Source organism: Mesoplodon bidens, assembly GCF_964165515.1.
Source record: "Mesoplodon bidens genome assembly, chromosome: 3".
Classification (NCBI taxonomy): domain Eukaryota; kingdom Metazoa; phylum Chordata; class Mammalia; order Artiodactyla; family Ziphiidae; genus Mesoplodon; species Mesoplodon bidens.
The window spans coordinates 141,348,242-141,360,986 of NC_138178.1; the positions used below are offsets into that span (position 1 = coordinate 141,348,242).

Below are 12,745 nucleotides of genomic sequence, written 5' to 3' on the forward strand. Positions count from 1 at the left end.
ATAAGTTTCAGTGGAAGCTATAGAAACTTACAGAGGTAAAATATATTCCTGGAAAAACATCCAAAAATGGGTAACTGAGGTTTACTCTCAAAGATCATGATCCTATTGAAGAAAAGAGTTAAGTACAACTACTTCTCAGTAGTTCTTCCCTCCATCTTAATGGATTCTTCATCTGCCTGGGAGGGGCCAGAGAAGGCAGGAATTGTGCATCCCACAGGACCTCACCTCTGGAGCTCCCAGGAATGCCGTTGTAGGTAATATTAAGCCCACTCTCATTGTAACACCTTTCATTAGTGTTAATGCATTGTACACAATGGATTATGTGTACAAATAAATGCTTATGGTGCTTTTCACTAAGGCTAGGAACTTGTTTTAAGACTCAAAATGTGTGAAAATACACAGCCTACCTAGTCAGGCAAGAGGGTAGATATTGCCTGTGCCCTTTGCTCTGATCAGGACTGGAATTGTGAGGAAAGCTGTCTCCTGTTCTCCACGCCCCACTTGAGAGGAACAAGCTTAAGCAGGCACCTAGGAATATCCTGAAGGGAAACATGGATAACTTGTAAGCTACTTATTCTTGGAAATATATATAAGGTATAAAGGATGGAGGGGGCTGGGTTCCTGTGTTCTGACCTCGATGGCACACAGGTTGCATCATCCCTACCTGCCTTCTAGATACTTAGGAAGACACGGGTCTGTGTCTTGGGCCTCTAAGAGGATTTGGCAATGAACCCTTTGATAACCAAAACTTTTCCAGGAGTGGGTTTGGGTGTAATGAGGTTTTTCTCTCTCAGTTCATGTAATTTTCTCGCCAAACGAGATTCACTCTGCACAGTTTTCAGTCCTACTTTTAAAATGTGATATCTGCTGTGACTTAAATATTCAGTGGGGCGATTTATAATGGGAGTGCCTATAATTTAAAATTGGATTTTGCTACTTTGCGTCTGAGAAAATGGGAGGCTTATGACCCTGGTCCCCTCCCCATCTGCCAGCCCTCTCTCGGTGGCCCCCGATGTGGTCGCGCGCCGGGGATTCGCGCCAGTCTGGGAGCGCCCGTGGCTGGGCGAACTGCTCTCGGAAAGACCTCCCGATCACCCCCTCCCCCCTCCCCCGCGCCCACCGCCCCTAGCCCGGCCCCGTCCCGCGCCCGCACCCTCCGCGCGCATTGGTGCAGCCGGCTGTCAATCCCCGCCCTCTGGGGGAGGGGGCGCCGCGGGGCTGCGGTCTCTGCAGAGGGCTCCTTGCTCCGGGTACGACCGTGGCTTCCCGCCTACCCGTGCGCCCAGCCCAGCGAGCGCCCCCGCGACCTCGGCGACAGCGTCGGCCAGGGACCCCAGCGCCCGCAGTAAGTGAAGAGGGCGAGTAGGTTGCGGGTAAAGGGTGCGGACCGGTGTCCGGTCCGCTGACCGCCTGCGCGGCAAAGTGGGCGGGAGGTGCCCGCTGGACACCGGGAATCCGGGCCGCCCGAGGTGGCCGGAGTGAGAATCGGGAAGGTCGTTTGTCTGCAGAAATCTCCAGCCAGCGCGACCCTCAAAAGCTCTGCCCACACCTAACCTCTGCGCGTTACAGCTCGTGTTGCTGGTAGCTTTTTTCCTTCTTTGCCCTTTTGGGGGGAAATAGAGTGCCGGGTTCCTGGCCATTATAATTGTGCAGATAGCTTGAAGCTGGGTTATGTCTTCCACGCCCGCCCCAGCACTCTCCTTTTTGAGTACTTTCTGCTGCGCTCTAGCTCCTGCCATAAGGCGATTCAAGCCGAAGGAGAGACGCCCTCCTCCAGGAGAAAGCTTCGTGGTCCACACCTGGCGCTGGGAGAGATTCACTGCTTTCCCCAGGGAGTGGCTGCTGTTTGCCTCCGTGCTTCTCTGCTCACGGGGAAAGGGGACGGGGTATTTTTTGTGGCAGTAGACTTGCGATTCTATCAGGAAATTAAAACAGGGACTTTAAGATTGCCCAGGCGATAAAACTATTTGTGCAGGTTAAGGGTGAATCATTTGCAGTCTAACGTCCTGCAAAGTTTTAGTATCTACAGGCTGCATTTTCCCCATTTCAGTTAGGTTTTGTTTGGGTATTTATTTCTGCATCATGATATACATTTAAGTGAGCTTCTCAAGCAGTTTGTCTTTGGGCAATCCAGGTTAGTTTCAAATGATACATTCCTAAACATGATCCGATTTCAATATTTCTATTAGCTATACAGCCTCTGATTAATAAAAACTCTCAGGCACTGAGAACCCACAAGAGGTGACGAGACTTAAGGAGCTATAATCAGCTGTGGTTCTTGTGCTTATGGAAACATATGAGGAGGGACACTGTAAAATGTTCATATTTTAGTTCCATCATTGTTCTAGGATGACTTTGCCTTTCTCTCAGGGGCATGGAGTATGTAACACTCAACCTAAGAGGATATTTACTTAGATCATGAACTGATTTTCAGAGTTCCAATTCCTTCTGTGGTTCACAGAATCAAGAGCTACCCAAATAAACCTTCAACAGTGAAGGATTTACAAAAAAAAATAAAAAACAGTACAAAGATAGAGTCCCTTTGCTTATTTTAGGACATCCATCAACTAAAATTCATAGGATTTTTGTTAGGTGATCACCTCACGTCTCTATTCATTGGTACCCTCATACCATTCTGTGGATTGATTTAAAATATACCTTTATATTTACATGTAACTAATCAGTTTGCCAATTGCATATCTTATCAACTTATTTCTGGCTTTCAAATTAGTTCCAGAACCAAGAAAATAAAATATAAAGAATTGCAAAAGCTTAAATTTTAAAATAGCAAGAACTCAGTCTAGTCTTGGTTCAGTTATCAGTTGATGGGCTCCATTATGGTAACACAACCATTTAAGCAATTTTTAAATTTTTTGACTAGCGAGTCTAGTGCAGATTACCATCTCCAAACAATTCATTTTTCTGATGAAACTCTTAAAACCCAGTTCCAGAGGACGGGCTTTAGAAACAGGCAATCTTGGGTTGAATCTGAGCTCTGTTATCGATTAGCTGTATAATCTAGAGCAAGTTACTTAACCTCTCTAGGCCTCAGTTTCTTCATCTGTAGATGGTGATACCACCACCTACTCTGTAATGTTGTGGGAAGATTAGAGATGTAGGTAAAAGTGCTTATTAGCACTTCCTGATAGACAGGAGTTGCTCAATAAATGTCAACTATTATTACCATTCACTCTGACCTTCAGCTATGTGCTCGTTATGGAAAATGTCTGAACTGCAGATACTTAGAAAAAAAAGTCAAAATTACACAAACAGATTTAAGAGTGGAGAATGACAGTAATGTTAAAAATTTCCCAAGAGCATGTATGAAAAGTAGCACCTCCTTCATGGAACATACATTTTTAGAACAGAAACCTTATGGTATAATGGAAAGAACATTAGAGAGTCAAAGTCTTCAGTTCTAACTCTGGCTATGACCTCATCTAACTGTGTGGCTTTTAGCAGGCCAGCTGCCCACTCTGAAGCTCAGTTTCTTCATCTGGCTCGACTTGAATAATCTCAAATAATCTCTAAGATCCTTTGCAACTTCAGAGCTCTTTATTGCAATAATAAAAATTACACCCTGCCCTTCATTGTTTTTTGTTGTTCATGGTGGTGGTGGTGGTTTTTGTTAACTTGCAATTCAGAGTCATAAGCAATTCGTAAAGACAGCACAACTCCAGAACTGATAAAATAATATCAGATTTGCAGAGTAATCCAAAATGAAGTTTTAACAAACAAAAGACAGCAAAATAAATTCACACTGAAATCTTTTGGATAGGGCAAAAGTAAGCCCCAATTTTTATTCTCCAGTCATTTTAGTAAGTTATTATATGGGAAACATGCCCAGTAGAACCATATGCATTCAACTGAAATAGTCTCTATAGAAAACAGTAGGCTGATAGTGAAATAAAATACCACTCTCTTTTCTCTTATCAGGTTGACCCTTAAATAAAACAAAAATCTATCCAGTAAAAGGGCTTTCATGAAGAAATTAAAGAGAGAAATTTCAAGTAATAGAGAAACAAGGCATTTTTATAACTGGAAAAACCACCTAAAACAACTGTATGGAGTAAGACGAAAGGAGTGATTACATCGGGAAGAAATTTTACTTAGTGTGATATTTTTGCCTACTTTTTTGTCATAAAAGGCTGCTAAGGAAGAGAGGATATAGTTTTCTAGAGAAAGAAAGAGTGTAATATAAAAATGGAGATCACAGTTCCTGAAATACAAGTAGAAAGCAAGGATGAGAAGAGATCAGCAGAAGTTAGTCCTCAGAATGAGAGGCAGGAGGAAAAAGCATCGACGCTTTGCTTCAAGAGAAGAAAGAAAGCAGCCAAAGCAATGAAGCCCAAAGCTGGCTCTGAAGCTGCTGATGCAGCAAGGAAGTGTCCCCCAGAAGCAGGAGCTTCTGATCAGCCAGAGCCCCCCAGGGGGGCCTGGGCCTCCATCAAACGCCTTGTAACGCGCAGCAAAAGGTCAGATTCTTCAAAGCAGCAAAAGCCCTTTGAGGCCAAAGTGCAACCTGAAATCAGTGCTGAGGATGATAATTCTAAAAAAAAGGCAAAATCCAGACTCAAGATTCCCTGTATAAAATTCTCAAAAGGGGAGAAAAGAAGTAATCATTCCAAAATTATAGAAGACTCAGACTGCAGTATCAAAGTCCAACAAGAGACTGGAAGTTTGGATACAAAAACTCTCACCCAATCAGATGACCAGGCAGCAAAGACCAAGTCGAAGCAGGACGTAAGGGAAGATGTCTCACAGAAAGGGAGTGATGAGGTCTGTGAATCAAATGTGAACAACAGCATAACTTCTCCTGGGGAGAAAGTGATTTCAGTAGAACTTGAGTTAGATACAGGGCATTCTGCTATTCAAACAGGAACTCTAATCCTTGAAAAATATATTGAAACGCTTGAGGAAAAACAAAGCATTCAACCTCAGCAAGCAAGCCCACTGGAAACTTCAGACACAGAACACGAGCTCCCAGTGGTTTCTGATGTTGCTCCCTCACCTTCAGTCCCAGATCAACAAATTCTGGAAGAAGCCAGAAACAGTATCCTAGAAAGTGGACCAGACTGGAGAGACCGTGAAAGTAAAGAGACTGTCGCTGAGGAGAGTAAGCCGAAAGATACTGAACTGAGCCAGGAATCAGATTTTCAAGTAAATGAAATCACTGCAGAAAAACCCAAACCAGAAGAAAGCAAAAGAATGGAGCCAATTGCTATTATTATCACAGACACTGAAATCAGTGAATTTGATGTTAAGAAATCTAAAAATGTCCCTAAGCAATTCTTAATTTCAATCGAAAATGAGCAAGTGGGAGTTTTTGCTAATGATAGTGGTTTTGAGAGTAGAACTTCAGAACAATATGAAACACTCTTAATAGAAACAGCTTCTTCTCTTGTCAAGAATGCTATCCAGTTATCTATAGAACAGCTGGTTAATGAAATGGCCTCTGATGATAATGCAAAAAGCAATCTTCTACAGTGACTTAATTTCCACATCATGGGAGGGAGAAAATGCTTAATGGTAAATTATTTTACATATTTGTGGCATTTCTTATTCAGTAACAAATGAGAGATTTAACATCTGTAGAATTTAAAGGTACAATTCCAACCCAGAAGTGCTAAAGAATTAAGTTATAAAACCCTCCCTTATCACTGAAATGTAGCCACTTCTGGATTGGAGGAAGTCAGTACAGATTGCAATGAAAAGTAATATCCAGGAAATTGCTAAAATGGTTTGTGGAGATTAGACTGCCTGGGAGAAGCAAGATGTATTTATTGAGCACTTGCAGTATGCCATAAGCTCTTTAATGTCCTCTGATGTCACAAAGCCTGGTTTCCTTTTAAAAGTTCAACACTGTGTATAGGTTAACATCGCATTCTGTTTTCAACAACTTTTTTTTTACAGTGCACTTTTATGTTGTATAAAATGGTGAATAAGGTGAGCTATTTTTTGTGAATGTGTGACTTCTAGCTGTTATACTCCTAGGTAGTAGTCTTACCTCAAAAAAATACTGCAGGGCTTCCCTGGTGGCACAGTGGTTGAGGGTCCGCCTGCCGAAGCAGGGGACGCGGGTTCGTGCCCCGGTCCGGGAGGGTCCCACGTGCCGTGGAGTGACTGGGCCCGTGAGCCATGGCCGCTGAGCCTGCATGTCCGGAGCCTTTGCTCCGCAACAGGAGAGGCCACGACAGTGAGAGGCCTGCGTACCGCCAAAAAAAAAAAGAAAAATACTGCAAACCAAAAAAATAATAGTTTGATTAAACATGAGTGGTTTTCTAGTCTTGCTCAAGTTCCTTACAAAAGCCATTCACAAATTACTTCAAACAGGCAAATAATTACCAAGTGCAAAGGTGTGGAAACAGGGAGTGCATTTTCCATCTCCATCTTTCTTCTGCCCCAAGCAGACCTGTATAAAAATCCACTTGCGCATGCGGGCTTCCCTGGTGGCGCAGTGGTTGAGAGTCCGCCTGCCAATGCAGGGGACACGGGTTCGTGCCCCGGTCCGGGAAAATCCCACATGCCGCGGAGCGGCTGGGCCAGTGAGCCATGGCCGCTAAGCCTGCGCGTCCGGAGCCTGTGCTCTGCAACGGGAGAGGCCACAACAGTGAGAGGCCCGCGTACCGCAAAAAAAAAAAAAAAAAAAATCCACTTGCGCGTGGGATCATCTGCTGAAAAGCTAAAAACAAAAACAAAAACAACAAGGCTTCCCTGGTGGCGCAGTGGTTAAGAATCCGCCTGCCAATGCAGGGGACATGGGTTCGAGTCCTGGTCCAGGTAAGATCCCACGTGCCACAGAGCAACTAAGCCAGTGTACCACAACTACTGAGCCTGTGCTCTAGAGCCCATGAGCCACAAGTACCGAGCCCGCGTGCCACAACTACTGAAGCCTGCGTGGCTAGAGCCCGTGTTCCGCAACAAGAGAAGCCACCGCAATGAGAAGCCCGTGCACTGCAACAAAGAGTAGCCCTTGCTCGCCGCAACTAGAGAAACCCCACACGCAGCAACAAAGACCCAACTCAACCAAAAAATAAAGAATTTTTAAAAATTAAAACAACAAAAAGTGGATTATTTTCCATCCAGGAGAAGACAAACTTCCCAAGTAATAAATTATCACATATAACACACGATTCATCTTGCAAGATTAAATCTCTGGAGACTGTATTCATCAATCTCTCCTCAAAGGGGAGAGTGGACTCAAAGCAAACCTGGCAGTAAAAGTCATAGGAATAATAATTTAGTGAAAATATTCATGCTTGGCTAAGAATGAGCCAAATACATCTTTCATTGTGCCTGTGTTGAGAGACACCAGTAAACATTTTACACGGATATTGAAAATAAACTTTTTCATCAGTAGTTTTAGTCCAGCTAGTCCCTTACAAAAGAAAAAAAATGAACTTAATATAACAATAAGGGCTTGTTTGCATTTTATTCGGTTATTTAAATCACCGATCTCAATGATTGTCATATTTTTTGAAAACATAAGTAATTGTTTCAACCTTTCCTTGCGTGAAATGGCCCTAATACTGCAACACACTTCCCTACCTCACAGGTCAGGATTCCTATTGTACAGTCCTCCACTGTCTAAACTGAGTGACAGTGTCACTCTGAAAGTAGATGAAGAGCTTTTGCTTGAGTTGTAAGGTATTTATACACTCTTGGAGAAAAGAATGTACATTCGATGATTTCAAATGATCTGGTGACTTCCTGCATTATTTATGGATTGCATACAGAAAGTATGTGCTAATTTGTCCCATAGAATCTTTGTTTCTTCCTGTAAGTACATACTGAGACCTCTGGCAGAAGAACCTAATCTGACTTTGGAACTGAACCAGATAATGGATATTATTAGCAAGATTATTTGCTGAAGTGTAAATGTATTCCCTGTATTCCCCCAGATTTTCCTACCTTCATGCTTATAACCTGGGGTGGGGGGGAGGAAGAGGGAAACTACCAAAATCCTTGTTTCACAAGATGAAAAGTGAATCTTTCAAAACATGACCCAAGAAATCAATTTCATTTCGTTGTATAATTTTTAAACATTTTTTTAAAAAAGACTGCTAAGTCATCCTCCCTAAAAACTCTTTTTAATTCACTATATGTGGTGCTAATGGACTTGGACAGCTACCAGCAACTACATATTTAAAAGTGAGCAATTTAAAAAGACTGGTTAAAGTTGGTGCGTTTAACAGTGTTTCGAAGAATCCTGCCTTCATTTACTGCAAGGATGGCTCAAGCCATATACTTTCATTGTAAATTTTTAGTAATTTCTCATGAATGAGCAAAAAGTATAGCATTTACCAGTTATTGAAAATATTCTGAAATGTGTAGGTATATTTATTTGGGAGTTTTAAAAACATGTGAGGTAAATATGTGTAATGAAATTCTTCTAAGAAAGTAACATTTTATCTAAGTAGTCCTAGGTTTCTATTTTTTTTCCACTGTGGTGGTACATATTTGGTTAGAATGTATTATAATTGATTGTTTTTGTGATGAAATGTGTACTCTATTTGCATTCATTCTTAAGTGGTTTCTCCTTAGTCTTTTCTATTGAGAATATCTGGTGAATTAAATAAGTAGGATCCAGTTTGAAAAAGGATTCCAGAAATTAATTGGTCTCAATCTGATTATATCTGCTACAATGGCCAAATCCTACTACTATGAATTGTAAGGTGGTCTAAATTGTTTTGTTGTTATAGAAATAATTAGGAATCAGATGACTTAGAAGTTTCTCATAAAATATTTTTTTTTATTTTAATGGTATTTATTTTAAGCAATTTGACCTTATATGCAAGACATTAAATGAATATAAATAGGTTCTTATTCAATTCACATCCATTTGACAATATTAAAATATCACTTAAAAGGCAATTTAATAACACCACATTAACTTTCCTTTAAATTTGCTGTGGTATAAATGCTGCTTTTAGTGAACATTTATTAAGTGGCTGGGATTCAGTTTCTCTTTGACCTCATAATTTTACAAGGCTGGTTGGTTTATTGGATAACTTCTTCAGCACATTATCTTCCCCCTTTTAAGATTCAAGTATTACTCAGTTTGCTTTACAACAAGCGAATACAAAAATCCTCCTCTATTTTGTGTAGCACTATTCACTTAACATTTTCTCAAAGTACTTTATAGGATATAAAAATAGTCCCTGGTCATATTTAAGTAAAGGTAGCAGAAAACAGAAGAACATTCAAAGAGGAATCATGTTCCCTGCCACCTCCTCCACCTCAAGGAACAATAAGCATTTGGCACAAATGGAGTTCTTCAGAAAAGCTGTCAACATAATTTTCTTTGAAGGTAATCCATTTGACAGCACGAAGTTTGTGATCTTAACTGGTCTACTATTTAATGAAGTCTTAAAAACTCTGATTTATTTCTGAGAGATTACGTTATTTCACCAATATGTGTGAATAGCCTTCCAGCTAAAGGCTTTTAGAAATAATGGATCATGAGAGGGCACCAGTCGAATCTGGCTTCTGCAAAAAATCCAGAGTTAACTCCATCCATAAGTTTCTAACTCCAAGTTGCCTTATTTTTTATAGTTAATAATTAATTTGGGGGGATTTACAGCAGAATTAACATAATTAGGCTTTAGAATCCCATTGTTTGAAAATACCCCTTTAATGTCAACTTTATTCAAATGTGTGAAGTCTGCTTTCTAATTTCACCTGATACTCAGTACATTAGGGGTGGACTTTTCTGCCTGCCCTTTCTGCATTTTTAAACATCCTCATTTAAGGTCTAGCGTTTCTTAGTTTCAAATTCCTATGATGTTTTATTGCTTCACAAACATGAAGTTTCTCATTATACAGAATTCAAAATTTCAATATATAGTACATTTTATGGCACATTTTTGAAAAGTTTTTTTTTGTAATCCTTAGTTACAAAAATTTAACAGAAAGAAACTACTTAAGTTTAGATTAAATTCAATTTATTCAACATGTGTTGGGTATGACACATGCCAAACACTGATAAAGGGGACAGGCTCCCTGCCCTCGAAGAGGTCAACCTAGGGAGCCGCAGCAACTGAAACTTGGACAGGGGTTAAGGCAAAGAACCACAGTAATGCAGCATCGTGAGTGCATGGAGACTAAAGAGAAAGATTCATTTTGTCTGGTATGGGGAGATGGTCATATAAATACAGGGGCAGTTTGATAGCATTCGGTGGCTAAATAGCTTAAAAGTATATTCCTTCTGATTTGTGAACAGGTGCAGAAAAAAGCCTGCATAATGTTACATATTTATAGTAGTTCTTTGTAAAAATGTTAAGTGGATGAGCTATTATGAAAGCAGAAGTTCCAATTTGTATTTCTCATTAAAATTAGTACTATATTATTGTGGATCAGATGCAAATATTAAATAGTACTCTGTAGAAAAAAGGTTTCAACCTGAATTAATATATGTACTGTTAATACAAAATAAATGTTATATTGGCTCATGTTTATTTATCCAAATCTTTTAAGAGAAACGTGGTATAGTACATTAATTTCCTAAAACCATAAAGATCACACTGATTGAAACTACTGAGTTAGCACCACCAGCAGTTCTGTTCTCCTGAGTGTTGGCCAGACTTTACGAGACATGCCTAGAAGAGCCCATCTCCAGCAAAGAGAAACACAAACATCTCGAACTTGAATTCAATTTCACTGAGATAATTCCATCTAAAGGGCAATTCTGAGTTTGATGCCATCTATGAACTTGACAGAAGTGTACTTGTTTTCATCGTCTCTTGCTATTGTCACTAGTTGTCTTTTCTGTATTAACCTATAAGTTGTTAATAATCTGTATGGTTTTCCAAATTACTAAGTGATCTTTATGTGGAAATGCTTGTGCAGATGGTGCTTGCTAAAGCTGGGTGTTTCAAAAGTTCTGTGTTTATTAAGACACTGATTTTCTTCCCTTAACATCAGCAACCCTGTTCTTTTCTTAAGCACAGCCTAATGACAGTAAATAGCACTATGAAAGAACGTGCTTTCCAAATCTTGGGACCAATTTAAACTTGATAGCGTCTTAAAAGTCCTAAAACTAAAGTTTGTTCCTAAATAAAACGTCTTGTTAAGGTACACTGTACAAAGGGTATTTAATATTTCACACTTTGCAGAATTTAAAAAGTTTATTAAATCACATCTTTCTAATTTAAGAGAAAAGTACATAACCTTTTGCAACACTTGTCCTGACAGGCAATTCTGCCCTTAACCCTGAATTCTGGAGTTCCCAATCCCTTGGAGAAGTACATACCTTTCTTTTTTTCCCTGAAGCTTGAGCTCACTGGAGGCTGAGTTCCTGAACTTAGGGAAAAAAGCAAGTATATGTATATATGTACATGAGCACACTATACATTCACAGAAAATCCTCAGCAAAGCTGGGCACAGACACCACGAACAATTAAGGAAAACCTACGTGAGGGGAGGATGGTGGCTCCTAGGTTGGGAAACTCCCAAACTTAAAATTGTCTCTGTAAATTCCAAACTATCGTAATAGCAACGGTAGTGGTGTCCAGCAGTTTCTGCATGTTAGCAAGACGAGACGCACTTTCCTCACAATTTCTTTCGTGGCTAGACTCAAATAGGACTTCTGGCCTTATCTTGATATTTATGACAGTGCAATTATGGGGCAGAGATTAAGCCTTTCCTACACTTTTCACAGCTATACTTGTTGCCATAAAAAACAGGCCTTCCAATTCCATACCCCTGGGAGATAGGGAACACAGGGTGACACAAAAGCAGATGCAGTCATTTGTACACTTGTACTCAAACCTTTTATTCCCAAATCCCTACTCTGACATCTGTACCTTCAGATCACAGGAAGGTTCAGTCAGTATAGCTACAAGTGGGTCTCTGGACCACATCTGTGATCAGTCACAGGTAAGAGTAATGCAGCTACAGGCATGCATGCTCAAACCAATAAAATATCCTTATATATAAATTACAATGCAGAGGTTCCATGTGGAATAGCCATTTGTGGTATAAAAACTTAACTAGAGGACTTCCCTGGTGGCGCAGTGGTTAAGAATCTGCTTGCCAATGCAGGGGACATGGGTGCGATCCCTGGTCCGGGAAGATCCCACATGCCACAGAGCAACTAAGCCCGTGTGCCACAACTGCTAAGCCTGCGCTCTAGAACCCGCGAGCCACAACTACTGAGCCCTCGTGCCACAACTACTGAGCCCTCGTGCCACAACTACTGAAGCGCTCGTGCCACAACTACTGAAGCCTGCACACCTAGAGCCGGTGCTCCACAAGAGAAGCCACCGCAATGAGAAGCACGTGCACTGCAACGAGTAGCCCTCGCTGCAACTAGAGAAAGCCCCCGTGCAGCAACGAAGACCTGACGCTGCCAAAAATAAATAAAATTAATTTATTTAAAAAAACCCAAAACTTAACTAGAGTATTTCTATCCCCCTGATCAAAATAACTAGTTAGAACTCTTCTTGTACTCTGTGAAGGCTAACATGCACAGAATGCCAAAATAATTGGTCACTCACTATTCAATTCAGGTGAAAAAAAGTCAACCTTTCAGATCTTTTATCCAGATGTGCCACAAACAGCCTTATCAGTAATTTGGCTTATTTCAGAGTGAATTTCAGAATTACCTTTTTAGTTTCATGGGTTTTCTTCTCTATACTCAATATCTGGCTGGTGTTTTTTTCTGACCTATGGAAGGAAATAGTGAATGATAATCATCATGGCTCATTAAGCTCCAAGACTCTATATTTATCTGGGTGGTCTTAAC

At 40.6% G+C, this 12,745-nt stretch overlaps 1 protein-coding gene across 1 annotated transcript; it reads left to right on the plus strand.

Moving 5' to 3' along the window:
* Positions 1-1,260: 1,260 nt before the first annotated feature.
* Positions 1,261-5,903, plus strand: AKAP5 (A-kinase anchoring protein 5). Its single transcript, XM_081228149.1, has 2 exons — positions 1,261-1,345; positions 3,937-5,903. The coding sequence occupies exon 2, from the start codon at positions 4,204-4,206 to the stop codon at positions 5,488-5,490; it is 1,287 nt and encodes a 428-aa protein (XP_081084275.1). The 5' UTR covers positions 1,261-1,345; positions 3,937-4,203; the 3' UTR covers positions 5,491-5,903.
* The last annotated feature ends 6,842 nt before the right edge of the window (positions 5,904-12,745 follow it).

What these genes read in the sequence shown, in the direction of transcription:
- AKAP5 (XM_081228149.1), top strand. Translation starts at nt 4,204, where the DNA reads ATGGAGATCACAGTTCCTGAAATACAAGTAGAAAGCAAGGATGAGAAG.